Source organism: Bufo bufo, chromosome 4 (assembly GCF_905171765.1).
Source record: "Bufo bufo chromosome 4, aBufBuf1.1, whole genome shotgun sequence".
NCBI lineage: Eukaryota > Metazoa > Chordata > Amphibia > Anura > Bufonidae > Bufo > Bufo bufo.
In genome coordinates, this window is record NC_053392.1 from 2,709,785 (window position 1) to 2,728,275 (window position 18,491).

Genomic DNA, 18,491 nt, shown 5'->3' on the forward strand with positions numbered 1-18,491 from the left:
TTCAAAGATGAAGGCACAGGCACGGTGAGATTCAGAGAAGACGGCACAGACACAGTGAGATTCAAAGAGATGAAGGCACAGACACGGTGAGATTCAGAGATGAAGGCACAGACACGGTGAGATTCAAACTTACTCTGATTGAAGACACATACAAAGCCTTTACAGACAATCACATTGACTGTTTTCTATGACATTTTATTGGACAATCAGAAGACAGAGTTACTGAACCAATCATCAATCTCACAGAGAGGACCTATAGGTACATATGGCGCAGAAGACAATTATCACCTCAACTTCTTGGAACGTGCGAGCTTCTGCTTCTTGTGATAAGACTTGACCACCAGAACTGCTGCCCTCAGCCAGTACTTTAAGTTCATGAGCTACTACAACGATCAGAGACACAAAATGGGGGGTGAGAACGGAGACGTCAGCCAGGTTGTCCTCACTTAGGCTCCATTCAGACGTCCATATGAATGGTCCGGGTCCGTTCCGCAATTATGCCAAACAGGTGCGGATCCATTCATTTTTAATGGGGCCGGAAAAGATGTGGACGGCACACAGTGTGCTGTCTGCATCCGCACTTCTGTTCCACGGCCACAAACTTCCGTTCCGCGGCTCCGCAAAAAAATAGAACATGTCCTATTCTTATCTGCAATAGCGGACAAGAATAGGCGTTTTCTATTATAGTGCTGGCTGTAAATCGCGGTGCCTAAGAGAAAGGGGCAGCCGTCCCTAAACCCCTTATAAACATCCCGGCCCTACCAACTCCACAACCAATCAAGAACCAGGGGAGGAGGGTGATATAGAGTGCAGTGCCTCCCTAACTTTCCTGTCCTGCTCTACCTGACCCCCCCTCTTATCAGATAACACCACTAGCCTATCTGCTGCTAACTAACTTAACCCTGAAGCTCCCAAAAATTCTCGACAGTCCAGGTTGCCATCTTTTAACCCCTCTGCGCTAACTAGGATCCGCAAAACACTTATGGACGTGTGAATGGACCCTAAGGACTCATGCACATGAATATATTTTCTATCCGTGTCTAATCCGTAATTTTTTGCGGACCACATACGGAACAATTTATTTAAATGGGTCAGAAAAAAAAACTGAAGGTACTCCATGTGCATTCCGATTCCGTATTTCTGTTCCGCAAAAAAATAGAACAAGCATTACGGAGAAGGACAGGACTATTCTACCAGGGGCGGCTGTTCAGTTCCGCAGAATACATACGGTGGTGTGCATGAGGCCTAACAATGTGATAACCCTGCCCCGGCTCTCTCCTGTCTGGCTGGTGCACTTCACATCTCACATCACAATCTCGTAGGAACCTCGCCAAGAATTCCCCTCTACCATGGGCTGTGTGCCCGGGACTAACGCTCCGACTTCTACGGGCTGATCACTTCTTCTGCGCTGGGCCTCCTGCAGATATGACAGCAGCTATAGATCCTGGCGTCTGGCCGATATCCTCTAGGACACTGGGATATGGAGTAGACGCTGCCTCCCATGTGTCCAATGTCCAACGCCCCTGGGATGAAGACCCTGAAGACCCCAGGACACCTCTCTGATGGACCCCAGTAACTACGGTAACAGGCAGTCCAATCACCACCATCCTTCTCACTCACTTATCTCACTACATGCTTCACACATTACAGGAGAAGGTAGAAGAGGGGAGGACTACAACCCCCAGCAAGTCCAGGACATCATGTGATCTCAGAGGACATTACAGGAGAAGGTAGGAGAGGACTACAACTCCCAGCAAGTCCAGGACATCATGTGATCTCAGAGGACATTACAGGAGAAGGTAGGAGAGGACTACAACTCCCAGCAAGTCCAGGAAGTCATGTGATCTCAGAGGACATTACAGGAGGAGGTAGAAGAGGACTACAACTCCCAGCAAGTCCAGGACATCATGTGATCTCAGAGGACATTACAGGAGGAGATAGAAGAGGACTACAACTCCCAGCATGTCGAGGACGTCATGTGATCTCAGAGGACATTACAGGAGGAGGTAGGAGAGGACTACAACTCCCAGCATGTCCAGCCTGTTATTATGTGATATCAGAGGACATTACAGGAGGAGGTAGAAAATGGGAGGACTACAACTCCCAGCATGTCCAGCCTGTTATTATGTGATATCAGAGGACATTACAGGAGGAGGTAGGAGAGGAGAGGACTACAACTCCCAGCATGTCCAGCCTGTTATTATGTGATATCAGAGGATAATACAGGAGGAGGCAGAAGAGGACTACAACTCCCAGCATGTCCAGCCTGTTATTATGTGATATCAGAGGACATTACAGGAGGAGGTAGGAGAGGACTACAACTCCCAGCAAGTCCAGGACGTCATGTGATCTCAGAGGACATTACAGAAGGAGGTAGAAGAGGAGAGGACTACAACTCCCAGCATGTCCAGCCTGTTATTATGTGATATCAGAGGACATTACAGGAGGAGGTAGGAGAGGAGAGGACTACAACTCCCAGCATGTCCAGCCTGTTACTATGTGATATCAGAGGACATTACAGGAGGAGGTAGAAGAGGACTACAACTCCCAGCATGTCCAGCCTGTTATTATGTGATATCAGAGGACATTACAGGAGGAGGGAGGAGAGGACTACAACTCCCAGCATGTCCAGCCTGTTATTATGTGATATCAGAGGACATTACAGGAGGAGGTAGGAGAGAACTACAACTCCCAGCATGTCCAGCCTGTTATTATGTGATATCAGAGCACATTACAGGAGGAGGTAGGAGAGGACTACAACTCCCAGCATGTCCAGCCTGTTATTATGTGATATCAGAGGACATTACAGGAGGAGGTAGGAGAGGACTACAACTCCCAGCATGTCCAGCCTGTTATTATCTGATATCAGAGGACATTACAGGAGGAGGTAGGAGAGGACTACAACTCCCAGCATGTCCAGCCTGTTATTATGTGATATCAGAGGACATTACAGGAGGAGGTAGAAGAGGACTACAACTCCCAACATGTCCAGCCTGTTATTATGTGATATCAGAGGACATTACAGGAGGCGGTAGAAAATGGGAGGACTACAACCCCCAGCAAGTCCAGGACATCATGTGATCGAAGAGGACTACAACTCCCAGCATGCCCAGCCTGTTATTATGTGATATCAGAGGACATTACAGGAGGTAGGAGAGGAGAGGACTACAACTCCCAGCATGTCCAGCCTGTTATTATGTGATATCAGAGGACATTACAGGAGGAGGTAGGAGAGGACTACAACTCCCAGCATGTCCAGCCTGTTATTATGTGATATCAGAGGACATTACAGGAGATAGAAGAGGAGAGGACTACAACTCCCAGCATTTCTCTGGCTTTCATCTCTCACTCTTCTCCCTTTTTGTCTGTCCTTACAAAGCTCCGCCCCTCCTGATCACATGGCAGTGACGTCATCACAGGTCCTACATTTCCTCTACTCCCCACTGCTGAGCTCCGCCCCTCCTGATCACATGATGGTGACATCACAGGTCCTACATTATTCTCAGCCCCGCCCCTCCTGATCACATGGCGGTGACGTCATCCCAGGTCCTGCAGCTCTTGCAGTGCACAGATACAGAGCAGGTCCTGGTCAGGGTCTCTCTTCTTCTCTCCAGAATCCCCCTTTATCCCCGGGGTCTCTCCTTGTCCTGGAGCATCTCCTCCAGCTCCTCCACCAAGGATGGACAGGAAGGAGATCAGCAGAAGAATATTAGACCTCACCTTGGAGATCATCTCCCTGCTGAGCGGAGAGGTAAACCTTTCTAGATTTCTCTCCTCTTTATTGTATTCTGGAGAATCCATCATAGGAAGTGATAGGAAGAGGCTCCTGGAGAACGGCCTCCAGACCTTCCAAGGGACGGAGAAGCTGAAGATCGGCCACCGCGGAGCCATGAGGAGGGAAGTAGGCAGGTTGTCCCCAGTGTGGCCTGGAGGGAGGATTTCTACCACTAGTCTGACATCTAGATGATACTAGAAGGAGGCCTCCACTACGTCTAGAGGAAAGAAGGCTTCTCCACAACATAGAGGAGGAGTCCTCACTGTAAGAGCAGGGGGACTATGGAGCTCTCTGCCAGAGGGAGGGGGATGGGGGATTCTCTAGAAGAGTCCAGAAGGGGCTGGAGGGGAAGAATATTCCAGCTTCTAGGGACTAGATTACTGGAGATGGGGCCATGATCCCGGGAGGGATTCTGAGGGGAGATCTGGAGTCAGTGTCTCTCTCCATCCACAGGATTACACCCTAGTGAAGAAGACATCGGGGAGGACTCCCATCATCCAGGAGTCAGGAGGGTGGACCCCCATCACAGAGCCTCCCCCCCTGATACATGAGGAGAAGGTCCTAGAACTCACCCACAAGATGATGGAGCTGCTGACTGGAGAGGTGACCCTGCTGGGAATACTGGGAGGTTCTCCAGTAACAGCACTGGAGGAGTCTGGGTGATGACGGTGTCATTGTGTTGTCAGGTTCCTGTAAGGTGTCAGGATGTGGCGGTGTATTTCTCCATGGAGGAGTGGGAGTATATAGAAGGACAGGAGGATCTGTACGAGGAGGCCATGATGGAGGAGCCCCGGCCTCTGACATCACCAGGTGAGAGGAGACCTTCCTGATGATAGAGGTGTAAGGCTCTTCTGGATAGTACTGTAATAGAAATAGAAATAGTAGAAATCCGCTCTCATCAGACTTTGTGTAAGGAAAGGTAAATCTCTCAACCGCAGTCAGACAAAGGTGTTACCATCTTGAGTTCTGCTGAGCTCTCCCCCTCCTCCCCAGTCTGCTCACCTTTTATTGTTTACTCACAAAAGGTGTAACAATAGAAAAGGGGCTGGCCCATTACTCGACCACTTACTTCATGTAACAAGGATACAGGAAGTGATGACACATAGAAACATAGAATGTGTCGGCAGATAAGACCCATGTGGCCCATCTAGTCTGCCCAATATATCTGAATCCTATGAATAGTCCCTGGCCCTATCTTATATGAAGGATGGCCTTATGCCTATCCCATGCATGCTTAAACTCCTCCACTGTATTTGCAGCTACCACTTCTGCAGGAAGGCTATTCCATACATCCACTACTCTCTCAGTAAAGTAATACTTCCTGATATTACTTTTAAACCTTTGCCCCTCTAATTTAACCCTATGTCCTCTTGTAGCAGTTTTTCTTCTTGTAAATCTTCTCTCCTCTTTTCCCTTGTTGATTCCCTTTATGTATTTAGCAGTTTCTCTCATCTCCCCTCTGTCTCGTCTTTCTTCCAAGCTCTACATGTTAAGGTCCTTTAACCTTTCCTGGTAAGTTTTATCCTGCAATCCATGTACTAGTTTGGTAGCTCTTCTCTGAACTCTCTCTAGAGTATCTATATCCTTCTGGAGATATGGCCTCCAGTACTGAGCACAATACTCAAAGTGAGGTCTCACCAGTGTTCTGTACAGCGGCATAAGCACTTCACTCTTTCTACTGCTTATACCTCTCCCTATACATCCAAGCATTCTGCTGGCATTTCGTGCTGCCCTATTACATTGTCTTCCCACCTTTAAGTCTTCTGAAATAATTACTCCTAAATCCCTTTCCTCAGATACTGAGGTCAGGACTGTGTCAAATATTCTATATTCTGCCCTTGGGTTTTTACGCCCCAGGTGCATTATCTTGCTCTTATCCACATTAAATTTCAGTTTCCAGAGTTCTGACCATTCTTCTAGTTTTCCTAAATCTTTTTCCATTTGGCGTTTCCCTCCAGGAACATCAACCCTGTTACATATCTTTGTGTCATCAGCAAAAAGACAAACCTTACCATCGAGGCCTTTTGCAATATCACTTATGAAGATATTAAACAAAATTGGTCCCAGTACAGATCCCTGTGGAACCCCACTGGTAACATGACCTTGTTTTGAATGTTCTCCATTGACTACAACCCTCTGTTGTCTGTCACTCAGCCACTGCCTAATCCACTCAACAATATGGGAGTCCATGCTCAATGATTGCAGTTTATTGATAAGTCTTCTATGTGGGACAGTGTCAAAAGCCTTACTAAAATCTAGATATGCGATGTCTACTGCACCTCCACCGTCTATTATTTTATTCTATAAGATTTGTTTGACATGATCTCCCTGAAGTAAACCCATGTTGTTTTTCATCTTGCAATCCATGGGATTTTAGATGTTCCACAATCCTATCCTTTAATAGGGTTTCCATTAATTTGCCTGCTATTGATGTCAGACTCACTGGTCTATAGTTGCTCGATTCCTCCCTACTACCTTTCTTGTGAATGGCACGACATTTGCCAATTTCCAATCTTCCGGGACGACTCCTGTTACTAATGATTGGTTAAATAAATCTGTTAACGGTTTTGCCAGCTCACCACTAAGCTCTTTTAATAATTTTGGGTGTATCTCATCAGGCCCCTGTGACTTATCTGTCTTCACCTTAGACAGCAAACTTAGAACATCTTCCTCTGTAAAGATACATGCGTCAAATGATTTATTAGTCATTCTTTCTAGTGGAGGTCCTTCTCCTTCTTTTTCTTTTGTAAAAACTGAACAGAAGTATTCATTAAGGCAGTCGGCTAGCCCTTTATTCTCTTCTACATACCTTCCGTCCTTTGTTTTTAATTTAGTTATTCCTTGTTTTAATTTCCTTTTTTCATTTATATATCTGAAGAATGTCTTATCCCCTTTTTTCATAGACTGAGCTCGTTTTTCTTCTGCCTGCGCTTTAGAAGTTCTTATAACTTGCTTGGCCTCTTTCTGCCTAATCTTGTAGATTTCCTTATCTTCATTGCTCTGGGTTTTTTTATAATTACAAAATGCTAGCTTTTTATTTTTAATGATTTGGGCCACTTCTGCTGAGTACCACAGTGGTCTCTTCCTTTTTTTGCTTTTATGACAAGTCTAATGCAATTTTCTGTTGCCTTCAATAATGCACCTTTTAAGTAGTCCCATTTCTCCTGGACTCCATGTAATCCGTTCCAGTCTGATAAGGACTCATTTATGACTAATTTCATTTTTGAAAAGTCTGTTTTTCTAAAATCTAAAACTTTTGTTTTTGTGTGGTGGGACTCTTTCACAGTTCTTATATTAAACCACACTGACTGGTGATCACTAGATCCCAAGGTTTCGCCTACAATGACATCATATACCGAATCCCCGTTTGTGAATACCAAATCCAAAATGGCCTCCCTCCGGGTTGGCTCCTCAACCACTTGTTGTAGAGATAACCCCAGTAGGGAATTTAGAATATCTGTACTCCTGGTAGAACTTGCTATTTTGGTTTTCCAGTTTATATCTGGAAGATTGAAATCTCCCATAATGATAACTTCTCCTTTCATTGTCATTTTAGCTATTTCTTCAACTAGTAGATCATCTAGTTCTTTAACTTGACCAGGTGGTCTATATATCACACCTACACGAGTTACTGCATGGTTAGCAAACTGCAACGTAACCCAAACTGACTCTATGTTGGCCTCACCAACTTGTATTAGGTTAGATTTAATGCTATCTTTCACATACAGGGCCACTCCTCCTCCTTTCTTGCCTTCTCTGTCTCTTCTGTATAAAGAGTACCCCGGTATGGTTATGTCCCAGTCATTTCTTTCATGACACACAGGAAGTGATGACACACAGGAAGTGATGACACAGGAAGACAAGACACCATCATTTAGAATAACATAGCCAACAAACACATGTATCCTATAACCACTGGAGGTAACCCCATCCATCCTTGCTCAGTGATCAATGTCAGATAAAGTTACTATGATCCTCATGCATGTTTATGTACAGGACAGCGTCATTATCTCCAGCGGCTGATCAGGCGCACTAGAGGCAACAAACGCACGTTCCTTTCATATATTGTTCTAACAAATGCATCCACGCCAAGCCAATAAATCTGCGTCTTGCTCAGGGGCCCTAGCCGGCGTCCATACATCAGCCAAGAAAACCCTGCTCTGCTGAACACATCAGTCTCCCCCGGCCCACAGCCCAGCGCTTAGCACATGGACCATTCGCCGACGGAGACCTCTGCGCCCGGCAGCTGTGACAGGACATACACAGGAAGATATCCACTTTAATGGTTTACCCTGACACTGAGAGACATGATGACAATACACAATATATTAGAAACACAACCTAATAAAATTTCCACAACACTACTCCCATCATCTCATATATAATACAGTCTGTGTGTTATCTCCTATAGGTTCTGACTCCAGGAGGAGAGATCGCCCCGAGAGATGTCCCCGTCCTCTGTATTCCGAGGACTGTCCAGAGGAGAAGCTCCCAGAGAACCATCAGGTAGATGGAGCTGAGCCCTATACACATCTATATAGGGGAGTCCTGCAGTCATAGAGGGGTCATAGATGGTGGGGGTCTCTTATGTGGATCTGTTAGATTTCCCACCTGTCTGCTGTATTGTCCTGAATTGTTACAGATGACAAATCAGGGGGAAGATGTGACTGATATTAAAGTGGAGGATGAAGAAGAGCGGATGATGGGCGATCCCCCGTGTAAGAGTGAGGTGGAGGAGGACATTCCAGTCCATGTGACCACAGGTATGGAATCATGAATGGAGGACGGTAATTGGGAGGTTTCTTCAGGTGAGGCTCCACCTTAGAGCTGCAGTAAAGGAGCACTCCGGGCAGTGACCCCTGTGTAATGTGCAGGAGCGGAGGGAGATGTGACTGCACATAGACATCCTCTCCAGCATCTTCTCTCCATCCTCTCATGGTCCAGGCTGGACACTCAGCTTAGTATCAGGTCTTGGGGGCACCTAGAAGCCTCGGAGCAAGAGCCTGCTAGTGCCAATAGTGCGGACACAGAGGTCGGTGAGCGCTTCTGTCAGTGTCTCCAGTGACTCCATCACTGTATATGCTCCTCACCTCCTCCAGTCTCTGTACCTCTCTCCTGACTTACCTTCTTTACTGATCCCATTCCTTCACACCTCCTCCAGTCTCTGTACCTCTCTCCTGACTACCTTCTCTACTGACCCCATTCCCTCACCTCCCCCAGTCTCTGTACCTCTCTCCTGACTACCCACTCTACTGACCCCATTCCCTCTCACCTCCTCCAGTCTCTGTGCCTCTCTCCTGACTACCTTCTCTACTGACCCCATTCCCTCACACCTCCTCCAGTCTCTGTACCTCTCTCCTGACTACCTTCTCTACTGACCCCATTCCCTCACACCTCCTCCAGTCTCTGTACCTCTCTCCTAACTACCTTCTCTCCTGACCCCATTCCCTCACACCTCCCTCACAAAAAATATTGAACCTCTCTCTCTCGTGATTCCTTCTTCTCCTCCTTCATGGATGCTGGCATTACCCTATTACTAAAAATATCAGTTAAGCCCGTTCTGTGCAACTAACTACCAACTTGTCTCTAATCTCCCCTTCATGTAAAAACTCCTGAAGCACTTGGTCTATTCTTGCCTCAATCTCTCTGTTAAGGCCTGTTTCACACCTGCAGTAAAGAGATGCGTCCGGCTGTTCAGCAGGGAATCTCTCTGCATTCTGGCATTGACGGAAGCAACCCCATCGCCGTTTGGCTTCATTCGCTATAATAGGGACCGACAGCCAGACAGATACCGCCGTACAAATCACAGTGAACTCCATGACAAATACAGATCATGTTGTTCTGACCTATATTTCACCATTTAAACATGCCCTTAAAGTCGTACCTGGAAGGAAGAACTTTCTGCTGAATCTAGTTATGTCTTTGGTCATTTCCAAAATCTTGTGTTCCAGCCTTTTTGGAATGAAATAAATTTATCAGCTCAATGGTTTGAACAGGAAATCATGAAATCTATTTTTAATCCTAACAGGAAATCCCAATAAGAATTCTGAAGGAAACGTCATGTTATCACTAGATCATAAAGAAGAAGATCAGGACATCATGCAGCATTCTTCAGGAGAAAACCTCATTACACTGATCGGATATCTAGGACCTCACAGTGCAGATCTATCATACAATCCTCCTAATCATGAAGAACCTTCTCCTGACCAATCACAGATTGTAACCACAAGTCCAGATCTGTCACATAATCCTCCTAATCATGAGGAACCTTCTCCTGACCAATCTCGGATTGTAACCACAAGTACCGGGCAGAAAGGAAGTAAAAGGTTTCATTGTGAAGAATGTGGAAAACTGTTTACAAGAAGGTCAGTTCTTTCTGTGCACAGAAGAATTCACACAGGAGAGAAGCCGTATTCATGTTCAGAATGTGAGAAATGTTTCACAGACAAATCAGGTCTCATTAAACATCAGAGAATCCACACAGGAGAGAAGCCATATTCATGTTTAGAATGTAAGAAATGTTTCACAGACAAATCAGGTCTCATTAAACATCAGAGAATCCACACAGGAGAGGAGCCATATTCATGTTCAGAGTGTGGGAAATGTTTCGCACGAAAATCAAGTCTCCTTCTCCATCAGAGAATTCACACAGGGCTAAAGCCATACTCATGCTCCGAATGTGGGAAATCTTTTACAGAAAAATCAAGTCTCCTTATACATCAGAGAATTCACACAGGGCTAAAGCCATACTCATGCTCCGAATGTGAGAAATATTTTACCCAGAAATCAAATCTTATTATACATAAGATACTTCACACAAGAGATAAGCCATATTCATGTGCAGAGTGTGGGAAATGTTTTAGAGATAAATCGGGTCTCCTTATACATGAGAGAATTCACACAGGAGAGAAGCCGTATTCATGTTCACATTGTGGGAAATGTTTTACAAGGAAATCACATCTTGTTATACATAAGAGAAGTCACACAGGGGAGAAGCCATATTCATGTTCAGAATGTGGGAAATGTTTTAAGCAAAAATCACATCTTGTAAAACATGAGCAAATTCACACAACAGAGAAGCCGTATTAATATTGTATATTAGAACAATGATTGTAAGTAAATGTAAGACGACATTGGGGGTTTTACTTTACACATGAGGCCGTTATAGTTGTGTCCCCTCCACAGAACAGGGTTTAGGCCTCTTTCACACTTGCGCTGTTTTCTGGTATTGAGATCTGTTCAGGATGCATCAGAATGTCTTCCGTTCCGGCAGCATTCCGCTTTTTGAGCGGACACAAACCTGCTGCAAGCTACGGTTTTGTGTCCGGTCATAAAAACGGATCCAGCACTGAAAACAATGTAAGTCAATGATGGCAGATCCGTTTTTTTTCACCCATTGACTTTCAATGTATTTAGTGATTAATCAGTTTTTTCCGTTTTGATTTTACACAACTGCATCCTAATGGAAGCGACGCATCCTGACCTGCAAAATCAAAATGCATCCGTTTAATTCCAGTATTGAGATCCTCTGCCGCAAGTGTGAAAGTAGCCTTACATGAAGTGTTCCTGACATATCTGCACAATCATCCCCATCATCTGCTGCTCTATGTTATGTGTGACACAGCCGCACAGTTATCCCCATCATCTGTTCTCTACATTATGTGTGACACAGCCGCACAGTCACCCCCATCATCTGCTCTGTACATTATGTGTGACACAGCCGCACAGTCACCCCCATCATCTGCTGCTCTATGTTATGTGTGACACATCCGCACAGTCACCCCCATCATCTGCTCTGTACATTGTGTGACACATCCGCACAGTCACCCCCATCATCTGCTCTGTACATTATGTGTGACACAGCCGCACAGTCACCCCCATCATCTGCTCTCTACATTATGTGTGACACAGCCGCACAATCACCCCCATCATCTGCTCTGTACATTATGTGTGACACAGCCGCACAGTCACCCCCATCATCTGCTCTGTACATTATGTGTGACACATCCGCACAGTCACCCCCATCATCTGCTCTCTACATTATGTGTGACACAGCCGCACAATCACCCCCATCATCTGCTCTGTACATTATGTGTGACACAGCCGCACAGTCACCCCCATCATCTGTTCTGTACGTTATGTGTGACACAGCCGCACAGTCACCCCCATCATCTGCTCTGTACGTTATGTGTGACACAGCCGCACAATCACCCCCATCATCTGCTCTGTACATTATGTGTGACACAGTCGCACAGTCACCCCCATCATCTGCTCTGTACATTATGTGTGACACAGCCGCACAGTCACCCTCATCATCTGCTCTGTACATTATGTGTGACACAGCCGCACAGTCACCCCCATCATCTGCTCTGTACATTATGTGTGACACAGCCGCACAGTCACCCCCATCATCTGCTCTGTACATTATGTGTGACACAGCCGCACAGTCACCCCATCATCTGTTCTGTACATTATGTGTGACACAGCCGCACAGTCACCCCCATCATCTGCTCTGTATGTTATGTGTGACACAGCCGCACAGTCACCCCCATCATCTGCTCTGTACATTGTGTGTGACACATCCGCACAGTCACCCCCATCATCTGCTCTCTACATTATGTGTGACACAGCCGCACAATCACCCCCATCATCTGCTCTGTACATTATGTGTGACACAGCCGCACAGTCACCCCCATCATCTGCTCTCTACATTATGTGTGACACAGCCGCACAGTCATCCCCATCATCTGCTCTGTACATTATGTGTGACACAGCCGCACAGTCATCCCCATCATCTGCTCTGTACATTATGTGTGACACAGCCGCACAGTCACCCCCATCATCTGCTCTGTACATTATGTGTGACACAGCCGCACAGTCACCCTCATCATCTGCTCTGTACATTATGTGTGACACAGCCGCACAGTCACCCCCATCATCTGCTCTGTACATTATGTGTGACACAGCCGCAGTCACCCCATCATCTGCTCTGTACATTATGTGTGACACAGCCGCACAATCACCCCCATCATCTGCTCTGTACATTATGTGTGACACAGCCGCACAGTCATCCCCATCATCTGCTCTGTACATTATGTGTGACACAGCCGCACAGTCATCCCCATCATATGCTCTGTACATTGTGTGTGACACATCCGCACAGTCACCCCCATCATCTGCTCTGTACATTATGTGTGACACAGCCGCACAGTCACCCCCATCATCTGCTCTGTACATTATGTGTGACACAGCCGCACAGTCACCCCCATCATCTGCTCTGTACATTATGTGTGACACATCCGCACAGTCACCCCCATCATCTGCTCTGTACATTATGTGTGACACAGCCGCACAGTCACCCCCATCATCTGCTCTGTACATTATGTGTGACACATCCGCACAGTCACCCCCATCATCTGCTCTGTACATTATGTGTGACACAGCCGCACAGTCACCCCCATCATCTGTTCTGTACGTTATGTGTGACACAGCCGCACAGTCACCCCCATCATCTGCTCTGTATGTTATGTGTGACACAGCCGCACAATCACCCCCATCATCGGCTCTGTACATTATGTGTGACACAGTCGCACAGTCACCCCCATCATCTGCTCTGTACATTATGTGTGACACAGCCGCACAGTCACCCTCATCATCTGCTCTGTACATTATGTGTGACACAGCCGCACAGTCACCCCCATCATCTGCTCTGTACATTATGTGTGACACAGCCGCACAGTCATCCCCATCATCTGCTCTGTACATTATGTGTGACACAGCCGCACAGTCACCCCCATCATCTGCTCTGTACATTATGTGTGACACAGCCGCACAGTCACCCCCATCATCTGCTCTGTACATTATGTGTGACACAGCCGCACAGTCACCCCCATCATCCTGTCATGATAGAATTTTTTAATAAAAGGCTTTTTCTCCTGTTTCTTATACTTGAGGTTCGGTGAATTGGGTTTCGTCAGTCTCTCTTTCGGGTACGGCCACAAGAGGTGGATTTTGATGCAGGTTTTTTATTCTGCTGGAAAGTGCGTTTATTTCCCCCAAACTTCGGATGGGAGAGATTGGTAGAAGAAATGCCGTTATCCCGTGAATGTGTCCTCAGAACATCACATATCATGGAAAAGATGGCTGACAACTGGAGTATGCAGAGCGGGCGCGAGTGCATAACAATCAGCATAGAATGCACCGGTCAAGATGTCCCCTTATCTTATATAGAAAATCTACAGTAAATATCAAAAACATCAGATGAGGCCGGGGGGGGGGGGGGGGGACATGTCCAAATAGAGGTAAATGTGACTGGTGGCACAGTCCGGGCCCTTGGATATCATGGCTGCCACTTGTCTCATAACGTCTAGTGTCAAATGGTGATAAACCTATACGGGATCGGCACTTAGCTGTGACCGCCCCGCTGCTGTTCACCCCCCCCGTCTGGAGTCACCACACCATAAACCTCTCTTCAGCAGCTATATGTGGCTACGGTATATGAGGGGGGCACATATATTAGATGCAGCACGGAGCGTCTTCCCCGTGCGTTTCCTGCACATGCTTTTTCTCCATGGCATCTAGAGGTAACTACCGCACATGCGGTGTACAAAGTACTGCAGTAAACATACCGCGAGCATAGAAAACGTGTGGTGGCTGCTTCCCAAATACAAGTAGCTGTCAAAGACTCCTGTAGTCCATGGATTTGTGCCCTAAAACCTGGATGGGACTGTGCTGTGTGTTTAAAATGAGCACAAATTGCAATAACCCTCCCTGCCTCGTACAATAAAATGTAAAATTAATGTTACAGCAGCGGCTGCGAGGCACCGCTGCTCAACTCGCCTCACCCAGCGACCTGGACTCACCTCGCCCGGCAGCTTGGACTCTCCTCACCCAGCGACCTGGACTCGCCTCACCCGGCAACCTGGACTCGGCTCACCCAGCGACCTGGACTCGCCTCACCCGGCAGCCTGGACTCAACTCACCCAGCGACCTGGACTCACCTCACCCGGCAGCCTGGACTCGGCTCACCCAGCGACCTGGACTCGCCTCACCCAGCGACCTGGACTCGCCTCACCCTGCGACCTGGACTCGCCTCACACGGACAGGAGATGGAGGAGACAGAAGCACTGGCCCATAAAATGTAAGTGCCAACCATGGGAACGCTCCTCTCATGTGCAGATTCTATGAGACGCCCTCTGAAGCCACAGAAATCTGATCATCCAGGATAGATGGGATTATGCCACAACATTGTCCCTATGATTGTCTTATTGACCTTGTGCCAGGAACTACTCCTCCACATGGCTGTGTCTACCTGTTGCCTCTGCATGAAACACAAGCCATGTCTTAGGATTATTTAAGAAAACCTTGAGAAGGGCTTAATTCAGAAGTCTTCTGGACCAACAGATGCCGATTTCTTCTTTGTCAAGAAAAAAGATGGTTCCACCTGGCAGGGCATCAATCACCACGGATTATGTTGTAGGCAAATTTATTTGCCGTATTTGTGGAAAGGGAGGGTAGTTAAAGGCCCTATTTAGGGACGTCCTCGGGCCTTAGGGTGACGTCAGCACGCCGGCTTTTCACTTCCGGGTCAGCGTGAGGGCGGTCTCGGCCGAGTCTCGTGGCCACACATCAGCGGCGTCTCAAGTGCGGAGCAATGAGAGAGCCCTTTTCCGGCTCTGGGGAGCCACGGCTGACTTGGTAAGATCGCGGTTGGGGGGTGTGGGGGGATTACGGCCATAACGCCATCCTTCACTAGTCTTTGCTTTTTCTTCTATATATATGAATTGGGCCCTTCATTACCCACTTTGTGGTCCTACAACACTGTGTTTTTACCAAACAGCTCTACTCTACTCCCTATAATACTGAACTGGGCATCTTATCACCATTTTTATCTCTTAAATTCAGGGCTGCTGTTCCATAACTGTAGCAACCCTACATGTATTAAATACCAAGCATGTTGGAACTACCAAGCGCTGGTGCTCCTCATTTTCTGTCGCTTATTTCATTATTAACCATTTAGCCCACTCCACTCGGGGGGAGTACAATAATCATGTTGTACCAATTATGGAATCATGCCATTTTGTTATTGTGGAACTTGCATCTACTTCATTGTTCTCGGAAAAGAAAAAAAAAAGGTTCGGTGCTGGCTCACGGCGGCGGGTGATGTCGGCACAGCCGGGGGTCAGGTGCCGTGCTTAGGGAATGTTTTTTCAGCGTGGATGCGATATGCTGAGGGGCCACGCTCACGGTCGGACGCAGTCATGTACGGAGTCGGGGTGTTTGTGTTCTATCTTTCTGGTTGGGGGTGGCAGCGTTGGCCCGGTACTTAGTTAGTGTTCATACGGTGTATATATATAAAAAATAAAAAAAAGGAAAAACGAAAGAAAGGTTTTTTTTTTTGTTGTTGTTACTAATTGTGTGATTCCAGCCAGAGGTGTAGAGTCAGCTCAGCATGCATGTTGGGCCCTGCAATTCCTGGGTTGAGGCGAGTGGACCCAGCATGCATGTGGTAGTGCACTCCCTGGGTGATTTTGTGGCCCTTGTGGCGCATCATAGGTAGTGTCTTGTGGGGATCGCCGGGGCGTTTGGTAAACTGTCCCAGAGGGTCAGGTGCGAGTGTGTTTGCCGAGAATCTCGGGTTACAAAGGGGAGCAGCATTGGCACCAGTATATTTTCTGTCTGGGAAAAAAAAATATATATATATTGTTTGTGTTTTTTTTTTTTTTTTTTTCTCTTCACAGTATGGTTAGTCTGTCTATCAGGGATCGGCATTTAGAATTCAGCAAATTAGGTGTGTATGCTTGCACGTACTTAGGGGGCACGTTCAGGGCGCTTTTCTGACCTTTATGTATATGTTTTTGTTAGGTCTGTGGGTGTCTTCTTCGGTCAAATTGGTGTCATATCAGTATTATTGCTTGCCAGAGGGTAGGTATGGTCTGGATGGTCGAGTCACTGTAGGGGTGCACTAGGTTTCACTTAGGTGATTCGCGGTGGTTGTTTCAGGTAGATCCCACATAGTAGATCTTACTGGTTGGCGTGGTGGATATGTGTAGTTTTGTCACAATTCAGGCGGTAACTTCTATAAGACACGATTATACGCAAGACCTGTCACGACTACAGGCACGATGTTACAAGTCCTGTCACGACTACAGGCACGATACAGTCCTGATCAAAAGTTTAAGACCACTTGAAAAATGGCAAAAAATCATATTTTACATTGTTGGATCTTAACAAGGTTCCAAGTAGAGCTTCAACATGCAACAAGAAGAAATGGGAGGGAGACAGAACATTTTTTGAGCATTCAATTAATTGAAAATAACGATTAAACTGAAACAGGCTGTTTTTCAGCTGATCCACATTTTAGGACCACATGCCTTTAAAAGGCCAAATCTGTGCAAAGATGTGGATTCATTGTCATTTTCTGTCAGGTAGTCACACGTTGTGATGGCAAAGGCAAAAAGGTCGGGTTGTTGAACTGCATAAGCAGGGTCTCTCACAGCGCGCCATAGCTGCTGAGGTGGGACGCAGTAAGACAGTCATTTGGAATTTCTTAAATGATCCTGAGGGTTATGGAACAAAAAAGTCAAGTGGAAGACCCAAAAAAATTTCATCAGCACTGAGCCGGAGGATCCAATTGGCTGTCCGTCAAGACACTGGACGATCCTCGACCCAAATTAAGGCCCTTACTGGTGCTGACTGCAGCCCCATAACCATCAGACGGCATCTGAGACTGAAGGGCTTCAAAAACAAAAAACGTCTTCAAAGACCTCGTCTCCTTGAACGCCACAGAACTGCTCATTTGGACTTTGCAAGAGAGCACCAAACATGGGACATTCAAAGGTGGAAGAAAGTTGAATTCTCTGATGAGAATTTTTTTTACCTTGATGGTCCTGATGGTTTCCAACGTTACTGGCATGACAAGCAGATCCCACCTGAGATGTTTTCTACGTTCCACAGTGGAGGGGGCGCCATAATGGTCTGGGGTGCTTTTTCCTTCAGTGGAACAATGGAGCTTCATGAAGTGCAGGGGCGTCAAACGGACGTTGGTTATGTCCAGATGTTGCAGAGAGCATTCCTCATGACTGAGGGCTCTCGTCTGTGTGGTAACGACTGGGTTTTTCAACAGGACAACGCTACAGTACATAATGCCCGCAGGACAAGGGACTTCTTCCAGGAGAATAACCTCACTCTTTTGGCCTATCCTGCGTGTTCCCCTGATCTAAATCCAATTGAGAACCTTTAGGGATGGATGGCAAGGGAAGTTTACAAAATGGAGAACAGTTCCAGACAGTAGATGGCCTTCGTGCAGCCGTCTTCACCACTTGGAGAAATGTTCCCACTCACCTCATGGAAACGCTTGCATCAAGCACATGCCGAAACAAATTTTTGAAGTGATGAACAATAACGGCGGAGCTACTCATTACTGAGTTCATGTTTGGAAGTTGGATTTCTGTTTTGGGGGGGGGTTAGTTTTTTTTTGGAGGTGTGGTCCTAAACTTTTGATCAGCTGAAAAACAGCCTGTTTCAGTTTATTCGTTGTTTTCATTAAATTGAATGCTCAAAAAATGTTTTGTCTCCCTCCCATTTCTTCTTGTTGCATGTTGAAGCTCTACTTGGAACCTTGTTAAGATCCAGCCATGCTAAATAGGATTTTTTGCCATTTTTCAAATGGTCTTAAACTTTTGATCAGGACTGTCTTACGTAGTCTGTCACGACT

General features: G+C 46.6%; 1 protein-coding gene and 1 long non-coding RNA gene across 2 annotated transcripts; both read left to right on the forward strand.

Annotated features, from left to right (window-relative positions):
- Window positions 1-4,367: 4,367 nt before the first annotated feature.
- Window positions 4,368-8,207, forward strand: LOC120998455. The gene is made up of 3 exons (XR_005778400.1): window positions 4,368-4,378; window positions 4,462-4,585; window positions 8,187-8,207. It is a non-coding gene; the product is annotated as an uncharacterized LOC120998455 (long non-coding RNA).
- Window positions 8,208-8,483: 276 nt separating this feature from the next.
- On the forward strand, window positions 8,484-11,454 carry LOC120998377 (zinc finger protein 300-like). The gene is made up of 2 exons (XM_040429047.1): window positions 8,484-8,538; window positions 9,804-11,454. The coding sequence occupies exon 2, from the start codon at window positions 9,836-9,838 to the stop codon at window positions 10,862-10,864; it is 1,029 nt and encodes a 342-aa protein (XP_040284981.1). The 5' UTR covers window positions 8,484-8,538; window positions 9,804-9,835; the 3' UTR covers window positions 10,865-11,454.
- The last annotated feature ends 7,037 nt before the right edge of the window (window positions 11,455-18,491 follow it).

Excerpts from the sequence above, each read along its gene's own strand:
- LOC120998377 (XM_040429047.1), top strand. The coding sequence starts at position 9,836 with ATGTTATCACTAGATCATAAAGAAGAAGATCAGGACATCATGCAGCAT.